The sequence below is a fragment of the Medicago sativa genome, chromosome 4 (assembly GCF_051527215.1).
Source record: "Medicago sativa cultivar Bolivia chromosome 4, Bolivia_mono, whole genome shotgun sequence".
NCBI lineage: Eukaryota > Viridiplantae > Streptophyta > Magnoliopsida > Fabales > Fabaceae > Medicago > Medicago sativa.
In genome coordinates this window covers 78,491,520-78,506,031 of record NC_140752.1, presented here as the reverse complement: position 1 = coordinate 78,506,031, position 14,512 = coordinate 78,491,520, and the positions used below count along the sequence as shown (strand labels likewise).

Here is a 14,512-nt window from a genome sequence, read left to right as displayed (position 1 = left end):
AGTAGCTAGAAATTTCCCTCACCAATGAATAAGTGAGGAATTAAAGATTTGAATTCAACATTATACAAGCTACACCCTCCGGTCACTAATATAAGCAAAAATTTGATTTTTAGATTCATTCATTAAATGACGTATGTAGTCTATAATAAAGACTACATACGTCATTTAATGAATGAATCTAAAAATCAAACGTTTGCTTATATTATTGACCAAAGGGTATACATTCATGAATAAAGAAAATGTCGTACTAATCGATGTCCTCGGGACATTGATTAAGAATACCTAAAAAGGAAATCATATACTCCTTCCGTTTCAAAATGAGTGTCGCTTTAGCAAAAAAAAATTGTTTCAAAATGAGTGTCGCTTTCAGTTTCCAATGCAATAATAATTTTTTCTTTTCAATTGTACCCTCCAATTAATACTCAACACACTACTTTCAAATTATTACTTTTAAAACTAACCAATAGTTAATAAGGATAATTTGGTAAAATAATCATTCTCTTTCTCTTAATCATTGTATTTCTTAATATGTGTGTAAACACCTAAAACGACACTCATTTTAAAATGGAGGGAGTAATAATTATTGCATTAAAAATTGTATAATTAATCCATAAATTGTGTAATTAAAAAAATAAATCAAACCCGAATAAATTGTGTAATTAAAAAAATAAATCAAACCCGATTCTTGTTCATATGGTTCTAACCCGTTTCTCTAACACACCCCCCCAACTCCGCTTAGCTCAAACCCCGTCTAACCGGCCACGCCACGCCACGCCACGGTGCCAATTCTCAAATTCATTAAATTCATTTCTTTTTCTGATTCTGCAATGCAAAGAGTATCTTCAACCTCCAGAATTTGGAGAACCATAGCATCCAATGCCAGAAAAAACATCTCAATCTTCAACGAACCTCATGCCCATTCTTTCACAACAGTTTCTGCCGCAGCAACTTCCCAGAAATTCCATCAACCGCAACTCCCCTGCAATTTTCTGAAATGGGGTTCGCTTGGATTCTGCAGGACGTCAAGATTCGCTACTGGCTTCAATCCTTTGCAACTCAAGCCATTGGATTCTATCGTAGATATTGAGAGGCTTAAGGATCGGGATCCTGAAAATATCACTTCCATTTGGGATGATGTAATGTCTTATTTCTCGCAATTTCAATCATTTGTTCTTTATTCGTTTTCTCTTTGGTAATTGTATTGTTTACAAATGTTGATAGGAGTCTATGACTTGTTTGGATTAATTTATTTGAGTCCATGATAGGTTATGTAAAATATTTATAGTTTATATGAAAGTAGCTTATAGCTTTTGTTGTAGAAATAACTTGTATGATTCATTTACATAATTGACTCAGTAGATTGTCTATGTTTTGATGGAATATTGATGTGATTTATGATAATTTCTTTGTTGTTAACTATATAACGTGGCTGTTTTTTTTTTTCAGTATCACATAGGTAGAGGTCATATTGGAGCAACTATGAAAGCAAGTCTTTATCACTTGCTGGAGCATAGAGCTAAAGAATGGTATTCATTTTAATCAATACTTGTTCTGTGAATTTGCGAGCTTCTAGATTTCACATTCTTACCTTTGCTTATTCTTTTGCAGCCGATATTTTGTCATTCCTTTGTGGAGGGGAAGTGGTTATATAACAATGTTTGTTCAAGGTTTGATTAAAGTTACCCTCTCTTGTCATTTATTCAAATGAGTTCAATAGCTGTTAATGTGAATGAAAACTGTTTGCACCTGATTGCTGGTCTGTATTTGTAAAATAGAAACCCTTTTTCCATTTAAATATGGGTAACGCCAGATGTTAGTATTGTTAGTATTATGCTAGGGGTGGGGATCAAACACTCAACCTTCTTGGATATGGGTAGTATATGAGAGAAATTGAAAAGTTGAAGTGGGTGGGAAAAAAGGAAAGTAAAAAAAAAGGCCATTCAAGGAAATTGTTTATGTTGTAGGGTTACATGGAAAAGAGAAAGCGGGATAGAGATGAAGCACATATATTAGTATAATTTAAAAGAGACTCTGAATCGTTGTGATACTTTGCGTTGACCTTATTTTCCCGTGTCTACCAATAAACTTTGTGAAGTACTTGTTCAACTATACGAGTCCAATCTTATCACACTCGCAACATACAGAGAGAATATAGCTTAGCTCCATCTATTTAGCATACAACACCCTAATATTCTTACAGATACAAGAATTTGAGCTTCAAATTTTAGTTTTCCTTCAGGATCAGATATATAGAACTGGATGCTTGATGAAACATTTGACAAACATGAAGCATATTCCAAAATGATCTTATGGGGATCGATCAGTTGTTGAAATTATATCATATTGAGATCCACGGAATGTCTTGAGATTTTTATTTAGAAAAATGCACTTTAAAAATATATCAGTATGTGATTTTCTCATTTAACTTTAACAAAGAAGGGGTCGTGGTGGTCCTGCCTTGCAATCGAACAGATCATGACTGATGGACAACAGAAGATCTAAATTTGAAGTAAAAATGTTGGATTAAAATATTTCAATCAGGAACACAAGGACCAATAGAAATCCTGCACTATCCTTGAAGTTAAATAACTTGTAGAGTCCGGCTATTATCAGTTAAAGTTTTGAAATAAACTGTTCAAACTTCAAAGTGGCCAATGTCAAAAATGGTTTGCCCAGAAATGAGAATTTTAAAACATCAACAAGCCTAAAGGTGTTCGATAGAAGTCTCATGTTTTGTTTAGAAAGAAAATAAAAATCACTGTAGCAGGAAAAAAGTTGCTTCCTTGGTTATCTTCAATGTGACTATGGGTTTCCTGCCAATTTTTATTGGCAACTATAGGGTCAAAAACCAGTACCAATTTTTTTGTTTTAAGTTGTTTCATATTTCCTAATGGTACATATTTTTTGGATAATTAAACAACTGTCAACAGCAAAATGATTATATCTATGTGTTGTGTAATTTTTTAGACCATGCTTAGTTTTTAACATTTTTATGGAACTTCCAATATGATAGCAGGTTTAAAAAATTTAATTATATCTTGAAACAATTGGAAATGGTTTAAATATAAGTGATAGATATCCTTGATAGTTGAGATGTAAACCAAAAGCCTTTTTTACCTATCAAAACTCGAACAAAGCATGTTGAAACAAATATAATATATATTAATTAACAAATGGATATTTTTATTCTGAGTATTTGTGTATGTTAATCTTCTTTACACTTCAATTGATGTCTCACATACATGAGCATTCTTTTCTTGCAGTTCAGACGCCGCACATGCTTTTTACTGGTCTTGAAGATTACAAGGCTAGAGGAACACAAGCATCTCCCTACTATACTGTATCATTTTACACAGAATTTGCAGAGAGCAAGGACTTGGTACTGATCCGTGGGGATGTTGTATTTACCAGCAAGCTGACTGACTCGGAGGCGAAATGGCTTGTGGAAACTGCTCAGTCTTTTTATTTGAATGATGTGAGGTACAAACTAGTCGAGAGATTCAATAAAGATCCAAGTGAATTTGAGTTCAAGGATGTCCTGCGAGCATTGAACATGCCTATTTTGTAACCATTTTCAATTGGACAGCTTCTGAACTAATTTATAGCAATCAAGCAAAAGTTGAAAGAGTTGTTTAGAGCGAGGATAAGTTGGGAATAAGGAAAAGGAGGAGACAAAAAGGGAATGTCATAGAATGTTGGGAGAGGGATTTTTCATATGTTGTATTCAAATTATTTTTTGGTTGTTTTTCCTTCATGGTACGATCAGGAGAGTCTTGATCTGAACTTTCTATTATAGTCTTAGAACCAGTCTTTGTTTTCCTGCTGAACATTCATTTTCTAGTTTAAATAAGGAGATATTTGATTCAAATTTTGGTTGAATGTTTACATTTGTACTGTACTACAGCAAACAAGTAGGTCAAAGTAGGTCAGATACCTTAGGTGGATTTTAAGTTAGATGTTTTTAACAAGTTAGTTTTTTAAGTTTTTTTTCAACTAGTTGGTCCTTTAAGTCATAAAATATTTTTACATTTCCCTCTTTTAATCAAACTAAGTTAAAAAGTGTTTATGTGGACGTTTAATGCTAAGTTGGTGGGTACAAACATGACTCTCAAAACTATGATTTATGTGCGTGTTATTCAGTTTTGGTTTTAAATAAAATTGATCGATTACCTTTTTGGGAAGGAGAATCGATCAATTACTTGATTGATATTGTTATTCATGAAACATTTATTTGTAAAATTAGGTTTGAATTCAGAAACAAGGAAGAAATATGTCTAAGTAATCATGTATGATGTCATAAACACTTTTTTGATCCGTCACCTCGATATTAAATGGTGATGTAAGCTTTTGTTAATGAAGTTAGATGAAAAATGGGTAACAATGTTATTGTTTTATGATTTAAAGGACAGAGTGATTACAAAATAAATAATAACTAAAAGACTAATTTATTATAAAAAAATAAAAAATCAAAGGACTAATTTGTTACAAGCATCTAATTTAAAAGGTTGTGGGAGGTATTTGACCAACAAAATAAAATCGAGGCTTTCCTTCAAAAAAAATAAAATAAAATTGAGGCTTATTAGAATTGTTTGATATAGACAATGGGTTGGTTTGGATAAACAACTTAATTTAAATGGTTATTGAATAAGTGTTTATCTTATTAGTGATTATGTTTAAGTTATTTCTATTTCTATATTTAAATGTATGTTTGGATTCTCCGTAAGTTTGACGAACCATTGTAGTAATCCCCCAAAATATAATTTACATGTATGCTTGATAACACGGTGGATATGTCAGAATTATATTGACCCATCATGATTTTACTCAACATTTTGCATCATCTCTCTATCTCTCTCCACTAGATCTCTCTCTCCCCCAATCCGATCTCTTTCTCATCGGGCCACACATCAAACACAATGTTAAATATGGTGTTAGTTTTTTGTGGGGAATGGATAACCTATTAACCTCCTGTAAGATTTTGAAATCCTTTTTTTCTCTCTCTCTTTTCATTTTATATTTTAAATACTCATTTCAATGGTTGAGATTCCATTGGATGATAACCTCACTTGGAGAGGATACAAGTTTGGTTTTTGTTTTATGTCAAATAACGGTTCATAAAACAGTTGGTTGAAAGATTTATATTTCGTTGGTTGAAAGATTTATATTTCTAATGTTTCTAAAAATAAAAGGAGAAAACAACTATTTTGATTTTTTGAATGTGTGGGTCATTGTTTCTATAATCTTTAAGAATGCGTTTGATATGTTAAACAGTAAGTATTGGATCGAACACCACAAGACAGAACAACACAAACACAAGGCAGAACAACACGTGACAAATTTTTATGGTATTGAATAATGTTTGGTCCTATACAATTTTTGATGGACAAAAAGATATTTTGACATTTTAGACAACTTGTATGTGAGACAAAAAGTTATGTTTAAGTTTAAAGAGGAACAATAATTTCAATTGTCTATTGCCATCCTACTTTTGGTTTGTCTTTTCCATGAAGGCTCTGTTTGGTAAACCCAAAAAAAGAGCTTTTAGCTCTTAGCTTTTAACTTATAAGCTCATTTGACAAAAAAAGCTCTGTTTGGTAACACTTTAGCTCTGTTTGGTACAACGAGCTTATAGCTTATTTCAGGAGCTTATAAGCTATTTTTCAGAAGCTACTTCAAGTAGCTTTTGAGCTTATAGCTTTTAGCTTCTCATTTTTTCTTCCATATTTACCCTTATTATTCAAAGCAAAAGCTATCAGCTAATTTTACCAAACACTTCAACTAGCTTATCAGCTAAAAGCTATCAGCTAGCTTATCAGCTAAAAGCTATCAGCTAGCTTATCAGCTATCAGCTAATTTTACCAAACAGAGCCGAAATAGTTTTACAAATCAAACATCTTACAACTGAAATTATTCTGTCATATTATTAAATTTTTTAGTAAATCAAATTCACCCTAAATGTATTGAAATTACAAACAAAACATTTCATATCTAAATTGACCGCATATAAAGAATAGAGACCAAAATATGTTTTACTTGTACGGTTGTAAAAAAAAGAAGGTTTACTTAAACAATTCTAATGTGGGTATATGATGATCTTGGTGTTCAAGGCGCATTTGATGTGGTTTCGGCGAGAGAAAAAAATGCCCTAATAGTCCTTTCTTACGGTGTCTCTCTCTAATATCAGAATAATAGTTACTTATAGAAAAAGAGCTACTTCTCGTCATTCTTAAAAAATAAGTATCTTCTTTGGATGATAGTCGGAGTTTAAACCCCAAACTTTACATGTATTATGTATTGTTTCTACTAATTGAGTTAACCTGAGAAAAAAAAAATCTAATGTCATCTTACGAAGAGTCCTTTTAAGAAAAAAATTATTGTCATATTGAAGGATTATTTTAACGTCACTATTTTGATTAACATTAAATGATTATTTTAATTAACAGAGTACATCGTAAAAAATTATTTTAAAATTTTGATATACCAAATGATGGTTGCAACTTGTAACTACTGGTTACACATTGATTAACAAAAATGACTACTACCCTAAGAAAATACTCCGTCTGATCACTATTATAAGTAAAAATTAACTTTTTAAGTTTATTTATTAAATGATGTATTTGATATATCATTTAATAAATAAATCTAAAAAATTGATTTTTCCTTATAATAATGAGCGGAGGGAGAATCCAATATGCGCTTTACATACATCACTGAATCCCGAGTCGAGTCACACACACAAAGTACTAAACTAAACACACTCTCTCTCTCTCTCTCTCTCATAGTTCATTGATCAAATAAAAAAAAACACACATTCTCTCTCTCTAGTAATCTACTACTCAAAATCAAATCAAAACGAAACAAGAAACCCTTGTTCACTTTGTTTCAGGTCAGTTACCCTATCTGTATTTTTTTGCTTCCCTCAAATCAAATTCAAATCAGAAACTCTCTCTCCTCTATCGCATGCTTATTTGGTTCTTCAACTTCGAAATCGAAATTCCAGAACGAAGAAGCTTCCAATGACTGCTGAACCTTCCGAAGAAGCTGCTTACATCGAGAAGCTCTACCAATATGGCGAGCAACTCAACTCTTCCAAAGACAAATCTCAGGTTAAATCATATCTTCGTTTTTTCATTTATTTAGGGTTTTAGATTTCAACTTTATTCTAAATTAGGGTTTTCAATTTTCGCAGAACGTCAAGGATTATCAAGGAATCATAGATACAGCTAACACTAGTGTTAAAGCTAAACAACTCGCTGCACAGCTTATTCCTAAGTTCTTCAAGTTCTTTCCTGAACTTTCCGGTCTTGCACTCAATACTCATCTTGATTTGGTTGAGGCTGATGAACTCGGGGTATGATATCTTTTCATTTGATTCATGACACCGATAATAATTCAATGTAATCACATGTGTTGGTCACACTTTCAATCAGAAGTGAATTTTGTATTTTTTTTTTTTGGTGTTTTTCTATTACTGTACAGGTTCGGGTGCAAGCGATAAGAGGACTGCCTCTTTTCTGCAAGGATACACCTGAGAATATTGGAAAAATGGTTGATATTCTTGTGCAACTTCTTTCCTCGGGTAAGTTGTGGTTTATTAAGATATTGCATTCTTGAGAGTTGAGAACATGGTCTCAATTTTGATATTTTTCTTTGATTTGATTTTTTTAGATGAATTTGTGGAGCGTGATGCTGTGCATAAGGCTCTGATGTCTCTGCTGAGGCAGGATGTGAAAGGTAATTTGACGTCTTTATGTCAATTATAGAAGATATTGGTAGATAAATGCTATATTTGAAATTACCTGAAGGATCTTTGATCAATAAATGCTTCTGATTTCATTACCAGCCAGTATGGTAAATTTTGAGCTGCGTGTTGTTTATGTTTCAGTACAGCGTAAAATTTAGCTACAAATTGATGTCTCAATCTTCTTGATTGTGTATTCTTTTTCTTAAGATCAAAGGCAAAGCTCGGTTGTTGCATAGGGATGCCACAGCCGGAAGACCTCCTCAAACATTTTAGAATTATGTACCAATCACGAGTGCTAGCTCCCCAAAGCCAAAGCCCCCCCACCCCGAAAGGCGTCTTTCTTATTCTTTTCGAAAACTTACATAGTCTCTGCTGTTAGTTTATAAATAAATTTATGCCATATTCATGAAACCAAAGAGCTGATATGGCTGGCATATTTGTGTGTTATTTTTATGAAATATCTTTGCTTAAAACTTATGAAAAATAATTTATTGATTTACTGTTAATGAAATTTGAACTAAATTATAAAAATATAAGTGTTTAAAACTTTTGATAAAATTTCAATAAATTATTGATTTATTGTTTTTACTTAATTTTGCTTCCCCAAATTTTTAGTTCAAGCTACACACTGCTTAAGATTATCGTTCATGTTACTTACTCTTTCTACAACTTTGTCCCTTATAGTGGTAAAACTAGTGGCCAACCTATCTTCTATATAAAATAAATTAAAGAGAGGGCTAATCTAACAGTGATCTTATCTTGCACCTATTTAATGCGCATAACATTTTCGTTTAACAAATTGTTTTCGTTGAAGATATTGGATTTGCAATGGGTTGAGCCTTTTTGATATACATGGCATTGAATAGTTTTCCGTATAATATAAATTATATGTTTGAAGTTGTTTTTTATGATTCCAGTATAGATGATCTCTTGCAGCTTGTTAATGTGGTGACTGCCAAGGAGCCTTTAAGTGGTAGTAAAACTTGAAACATTTGATTTGAGCCTTGGTACAAGAATGTGATTAATTATGGAAGTCTAACAATTTTGTAAATGTTACTTGCCAAACTCTTTGAAACTTTTTTCTGTCAGTAATCACAAAATATGCTTTCCAGATTCTGGACATTTATGATTAGTTTTGCATTTTGTTCTTTTCCTTATAGTAGTGTAATTATGAATGCAGCTTCGTTGACGACTTTGTTTAAGCACATTCGTGGTAATGTTGAAGAGCAAAATTCGGATGACCTTAGTCGTGAAAAGGTTATAAATTTTGTTAGAGATAAGGTGAGAAACCATGTGATTGGTTATTTTATTGTATCTCTAATAGAGAAATGAATACTGAATTCTAAATGTCTTCAATATATAGGTCTTCCCTATCAAAGCTGAACTGTTGAAGCCCCAAGAGGAAATGGAACGACACATAACCGATCTAATAAAAAATGTATTCACAGTTTCTTTGATTTGTTTTTTACCAGTTCATTTACGGATTTATTAGTGTTGAATATTTTGTAACATAATTGGAGTTTATGCATGCTGTGGTTTCATTTCAGAGTTTAGAAGATGTAACTGGTATAGAATTTCGAATGTTTATGGATTTCCTGAAGAGTTTGAGCCTATTTGGAGAAAAGGCTCCAGCTGAGCGTATGGAAGAGCTGCTTGGAATCATTGAAGGACAAGCTGATTTAGATCTACCGTTCAATGTGATTACTCATTTTTCTTTTCCTTTTCTGTGTTTTTTTATTTTTTTATATATATATATGAAATTAGTCTGTTCTGTATAAGTGAAAGATTCACTTGATTTTAGACTTCTATTCTGGCAGATAAAAGTCAAAACTGTGCAAATAAGTTGAGGGTATCATGTTTTTAATTTTTTATTTAACTGATGATTTGTAGGTTGCTGATGCAAATCAAACAGATCATATTCATAGGTTGATATCATGCCTTCACATGGCACTTCCAATTGTTGTGGTAAGTACTTTTTATACTGTTCATCTTTTCTCATATTCATTGCTGTTCAATTTTTCTTCTACCAACTCAATTTTTTTCTTGCAGAGGGGTGCATCTAGCAGCAAATTTATTAACTTCATAAACGACTATATTATACCTGTTTTTGACCAGGTAATTAGATCGTTTGGTTTGAATTGTTGGTTTGTGCTTGAATATTGGAGTTTTCTTGTTTTTTGGGTTTACAAAGTGTTCGTTTTCTTCATCCATAATTGATTAAAAGTTTTATTGTCATATTTTGTATATCTGCTTCTAATGTGACAAAAAAAGTAACAATAAGTTTGTGGTGGTAGCAAGATTTGAATTTTAGTCATAAGTTCTGCTTTTGGAAGTACTTATCATCTATGTTGTCGATAGCGACACTATTGCGGAATAGCGTGACGGGCTCCCATTGGGACACCTTATGCCTGCTAGGCGTCTTCAACAGTCTTGGCAGTTGCGGCCTGGAATCGTGTCAAAATTGTAGCTGGAAAGACCTTTCCCGGCTACGATTCTTTAGTTTAATTTGTTCAATTTTCTGAAAGTCTGAATAACGAGTCATATCTATGATGATTTTTACTGGTTAACTTCATAGATCTTGGATTGACTGGTAAATGTGGCTTTCAAATTAGTCGAATATGTGTATAATTTTCTTTTGTTGAAGAACTTATTGTGATGCTGTTATTCCTGCCAGCTTCCTGGAGAACGAAAAGTAGATTTGCTCAGAAACCTTGCAGAGTTTTCACCTTTCACAACACCACAAGATTCACGACAAATGCTTCCTTCTATTGTTCAGTTGCTGAAGGTAAACATTTCTTAAAAAATGGCATGATTGGCAGGTCTGCTATAAAATATTATAAAATTCTGTAATTTTTGTGTCTATCTAAGATCACACAGCTTGTATTTATAATAGTGTTACAATAAATACATTGAATGCTTAATGAATAAGCACTAACCTAGGAAGTTGTATACTCTATGAATATTAACAATCAAAGGAAGTTGTACATTGAAAGGAATAACTACAGATTCACTTAATTCTAACACTCCTCCTCAAGCTGGAGCATACATGTCATATGCACCAAACTTGTTACAAATAGATTCAACCCGAGGTCCTCTAAGGGACTTGGTGTCTGTTTGGATGGGTGGCTGCAGATCACGTTTTGCTTGAAATCACACAGCAAAAAACCACTTTAATTCAGAAGGTCCAATTCTCAGCTTCTTAAAATCACGGCAGATTTATATCGAATATTGTGCAAATGTGTTTTTGCTTCATCAAATGCCACTCCAAACAGACACTTAGTAAATATGTCAGCCAATTGATCGTTTGAAGTTTGAACCAATAAAATCAGTTATGATTTCTCCTGAAAGAACTTTATCTCTTACAAAGCGACAATTGATCTCTATGTGCTTAGTTTTTTCATGAAAAACCGGGTTGGAGGCAATATGTAGTGCAGCTTGATTGTCACAGATTAGTTTCATTACCTTGACGTCTCCTAATTTGAGTTGTTGGAGTAATTGTCTTAGCTATGTGAGTTCACAAGTTGTTGCTGCCATAGCACAACATTCTGCTTCTGCACTAGACCTTGCAACTATGTTCTGTTTCTTGCTCTGCCATGAGATCAAATTTCCTCCAATGAGGACACAACACCCGTAAGTGGACCTTCTATCTGCTGGTGAACCTGCCCAATCAGCATCAGAATAACCCACAACTTGGGTGTTACCTTTGTTTTCATAAAGTAACCCTTAACCCGGTGCAATCTTTATATAGTTAAGAATGTGAATCAGTGTTCCAAAGGTCATCACATGGAGCATTTAGAAATTGACTAACCACTCTGACAACAAAAGTAACGTCCGGCCTGGTCACTGTGAGGTAATTAAGTTTTCCAACTAGACGTCGATATTGACCAGGGTCGTTCAATGGCTCCCCTTGACCTAGTAGTAGCTTGACGTTGGGATCCATAGGAGTGTCACTAGGTCAACAATCAAGCAAGCCAGTTTCCTCAAGTATATCAAGATCAAAATTTATTGTTTACTTTGTTCTAGTTTATGCTGTTATTTGGATGTTCCGAGAACATTGTCATCTAGCTAAAGTGGTATTTTGTTGTGCATGTTCAATCACCAAATATTGGATTTGCATTGATATAGTCCTACAAATTCATTTGAATCGATTGATCACATTAATATTCAAATTTTGATTAAAGTCCAGTTATGTATTAAATTGTTACTGTTATGAACCCAACTTTTTGAGGGCAACATTGCATATTGATTGATTTGAAATTAAAGAGTGGCATAATTAGCTGTTGTTAGTAATCATTGGAGGATTAAATCCAAATTTAAACACAATATAACAGGGATCAATATATGAATTTTGTTTTTACTTGCTATAAGCTGTGTGCTTTGCTCTTTTCAGAAATACATGACTTGGAAGAAAACCGGAGAAGAGATGAATTTTACATATGTTGAGTGCTTGTTGTACACATTTCATCACCTAGCTCAAAAGGTAAACCTTTTTTAGACCAGTAAAAATATTAAGCTGTTGCGAGTCACTTATATGCAGCACATAATCAAACTTGGTTGTTTTGTAGGTTCCTAATGCCACCAATAGTTTATGTGGTTACAAAATTGTTACTGGTCAGCCATCTGATAGGCTTGGAGAAGACTTCTCAGAGCAATATGATGATTTTACCGAGAGGTATGGACTTTTTTTTGTTATGTTATACAAATAAAGAATTTACCTACTCGTTGGTTTGTATATTTTAGATAATTTTGTTTGTAGTACGCACATGTCATTTAGGATAAAAAATGTTGAGGGGAGGTTAGGTCATGCAGAAGCCTTTGTGAAGGTTTACGGTTGTTCTAATTCAGACCATACTAATGAAGGACCACCGCCAAGATTCCAAGACCTTTGAGTTTAGGGTAAAATATTGTTAATTTATGAATCCAGCAAGTTGAACAAAGTATGTTGTCAAAGGGGCCGGACAAGGGCTTAAGATTTGAGCATAGCAGTGGGTAGTACTAAGTGTTGGCCAATAGCAGCAGCACTATGGCACTGTAGCATAGCAGAATTTGAGCAAACCTCTAATTTTCGCGATCTGCAATTGACTACACTAGAAAATAGGCCTTCTGATTCATGATTCAAATCTCGATTTGGTAACCTTTGGTATGGTCTGGTTTACATTTATGGTCAAGAGTATTTGTGCATGTTATTAGTGTAATCAAACTTTATATATAGCAAATTTGTAATAAAATTTCAGTTCAGGAAATGCCGACACTTGTTTTTGAGGGTCGTTATGTGTCATAGTAATATTGGTCTTACTTGTCACCTGTCTCATAAGTGTACAGTAGTTTGGGATGGTGAAAGCTCTTGATTTGGTTGCAATTATTCCATTTACTAATACACTTCTCATTGATTTGTCAATGTTGCCTCGTTTGTATCCATCTTTCCTTTGGGATTTGCCGGTCATTTTGGGTTGTTAATTGTTATGTTACATTTCTGGTATATTTTTTATTCTTTCTCCAGATTGAAAAACGTTGAGGAGTTCACCCGGGCTACAATCAAGAAACTAACTCAAGGAATGGCTGAAAACAACAAATCTATGGCAGATGCTAAAACTGATGAAGAAAAGGAAAAAATTGTGAGTCTTATCTTGTGGTTTGTTAGCTGTGTCTTGCTTTTAATCTTTTATTTTATTATGGGTTATCACACTTACATTTTTACACGACGTTGCAGAAAACTAAAAAACAGAATGCTACAACTGGGCTGCGTACCTGCAATAATATTTTGACGATGACAAAGGTAAGAAAGATGCAACCTTTTTTAAAAAAATATTTAGCGAATGAGTTATTGCGTATATGAGGGTGATTTTCAGTTATGTCTTTACCCTTCTTGATCTTTTAATTATTGAATTGTTCAATTTGTATGGCCAGCCATTGCACGCAAAAGCACCTTCTTTTATTGGAGATAAGAGAATCAACCTTTCTTGGAAAGAAGCAACCAAATCTGCATCAACTACCGCACCAGCTGTTGGGTATTGTATTTTATTTATTTTTTTGCTTTTGAAGATATTTTATTCTTTTTTCCCTTTTGAGAGTACTTTGTATCATCATATCTAATCAAGTGATTATCAATTTAATACAAAGCTCAATATCTTAAAGATCTTGTGTTGATTTGGACAACAAAAACTATTTAAAATTAAGTGATAATTTTGACATTTTACTTCTGCAGAGCGAAACGGCCGGCTACTACCGGCAATGGATCCAACAATATTGCATTGAAGAAGGGTCGAGGTTCTGGTGGTATGCAAAATCAACTTGTCAATAGAGCACTAGGCGGATTATCTGGTGGAGGAAGAGGCAGAGTCTCTGGTGGAGGTAGAGGTGGAGCAAGGGGCCGGGGCCAGGGCCAAGGCTGGGGTGGTCGCGGAAGAGGAAGTGGAAGAGGTAGAGGTAGAGGGTATTGGTGATTCTGTCTCAGTTCTCATATAGATAAGATCTAATTTCATGGAGACTGTACCGGAATACAAATAGGACTTCTTAATTATTGTACTAAAATTCTTTGGCAGAGGAAGTTTTGATTATAGAGGATAATGACATTTTACATTAAGTTGTACTTTCTCCGAAGTTTGTTTCTGTAGAATGCGAGTTATTGATCATTTTCTTATCCTTTTGATGCAAGTGGGAATCAGTTGACTGAACATCTTATGCCCCTTGGTTATGTATGCATGTAATGTAATGACAAGTGGATTTATATGAAGGCCATTTCTGATATGTAGAATGTTGCCCGCTTAA

At 33.5% G+C, this 14,512-nt stretch overlaps 2 protein-coding genes across 3 annotated transcripts; both read left to right on the top strand.

Moving 5' to 3' along the window:
* Positions 1 to 674: 674 nt before the first annotated feature.
* On the top strand, positions 675 to 3,868 carry LOC146932240 (ATP synthase F1 complex assembly factor). Its single transcript, XM_085703905.1, has 4 exons — positions 675 to 1,136; positions 1,447 to 1,526; positions 1,609 to 1,667; positions 3,264 to 3,868. The coding sequence occupies exons 1-4, from the start codon at positions 828 to 830 to the stop codon at positions 3,566 to 3,568; spliced, it is 753 nt and encodes a 250-aa protein (XP_085560031.1). The 5' UTR covers positions 675 to 827; the 3' UTR covers positions 3,569 to 3,868.
* Positions 3,869 to 6,731: 2,863 nt separating this feature from the next.
* LOC146932239 (Apoptosis inhibitory protein 5 (API5)) lies at positions 6,732 to 14,491 on the top strand. 2 transcript variants are annotated; one of them, XM_085703903.1, is made up of 17 exons: positions 6,732 to 6,886; positions 7,001 to 7,106; positions 7,190 to 7,351; positions 7,480 to 7,579; positions 7,669 to 7,734; positions 8,925 to 9,025; positions 9,108 to 9,182; positions 9,292 to 9,441; positions 9,635 to 9,709; positions 9,794 to 9,859; positions 10,419 to 10,529; positions 12,135 to 12,224; positions 12,310 to 12,416; positions 13,245 to 13,359; positions 13,455 to 13,520; positions 13,652 to 13,752; positions 13,950 to 14,491. In XM_085703903.1, the coding sequence occupies exons 2-17, from the start codon at positions 7,017 to 7,019 to the stop codon at positions 14,185 to 14,187; spliced, it is 1,713 nt and encodes a 570-aa protein (XP_085560029.1). In that variant the 5' UTR covers positions 6,732 to 6,886; positions 7,001 to 7,016; the 3' UTR covers positions 14,188 to 14,491. The 2 variants fall into 2 exon arrangements, with proteins under 2 accessions (XP_085560029.1, XP_085560030.1); XM_085703904.1 differs by having other exon boundaries at positions 6,732 to 7,106.
* Positions 14,492 to 14,512: the final 21 nt, after the last annotated feature.

Excerpts from the sequence above, each read along its gene's own strand:
- LOC146932240 (XM_085703905.1), top strand. The coding sequence starts at position 828 with ATGCAAAGAGTATCTTCAACCTCCAGAATTTGGAGAACCATAGCATCC. Across the intron at positions 1,137-1,446 it reads TCACTTCCATTTGGGATGAT|TATCACATAGGTAGAGGTCA; the intron begins GTAATGTCTTAT and ends TTTTTTTTTCAG. Across the intron at positions 1,668-3,263 it reads TATAACAATGTTTGTTCAAG|TTCAGACGCCGCACATGCTT; the intron begins GTTTGATTAAAG and ends CTTTTCTTGCAG.
- LOC146932239 (XM_085703903.1), top strand. The coding sequence starts at position 7,017 with ATGACTGCTGAACCTTCCGAAGAAGCTGCTTACATCGAGAAGCTCTAC. Across the intron at positions 7,107-7,189 it reads CTTCCAAAGACAAATCTCAG|AACGTCAAGGATTATCAAGG; the intron begins GTTAAATCATAT and ends CAATTTTCGCAG. Across the intron at positions 12,225-12,309 it reads TTCATCACCTAGCTCAAAAG|GTTCCTAATGCCACCAATAG; the intron begins GTAAACCTTTTT and ends GTTGTTTTGTAG.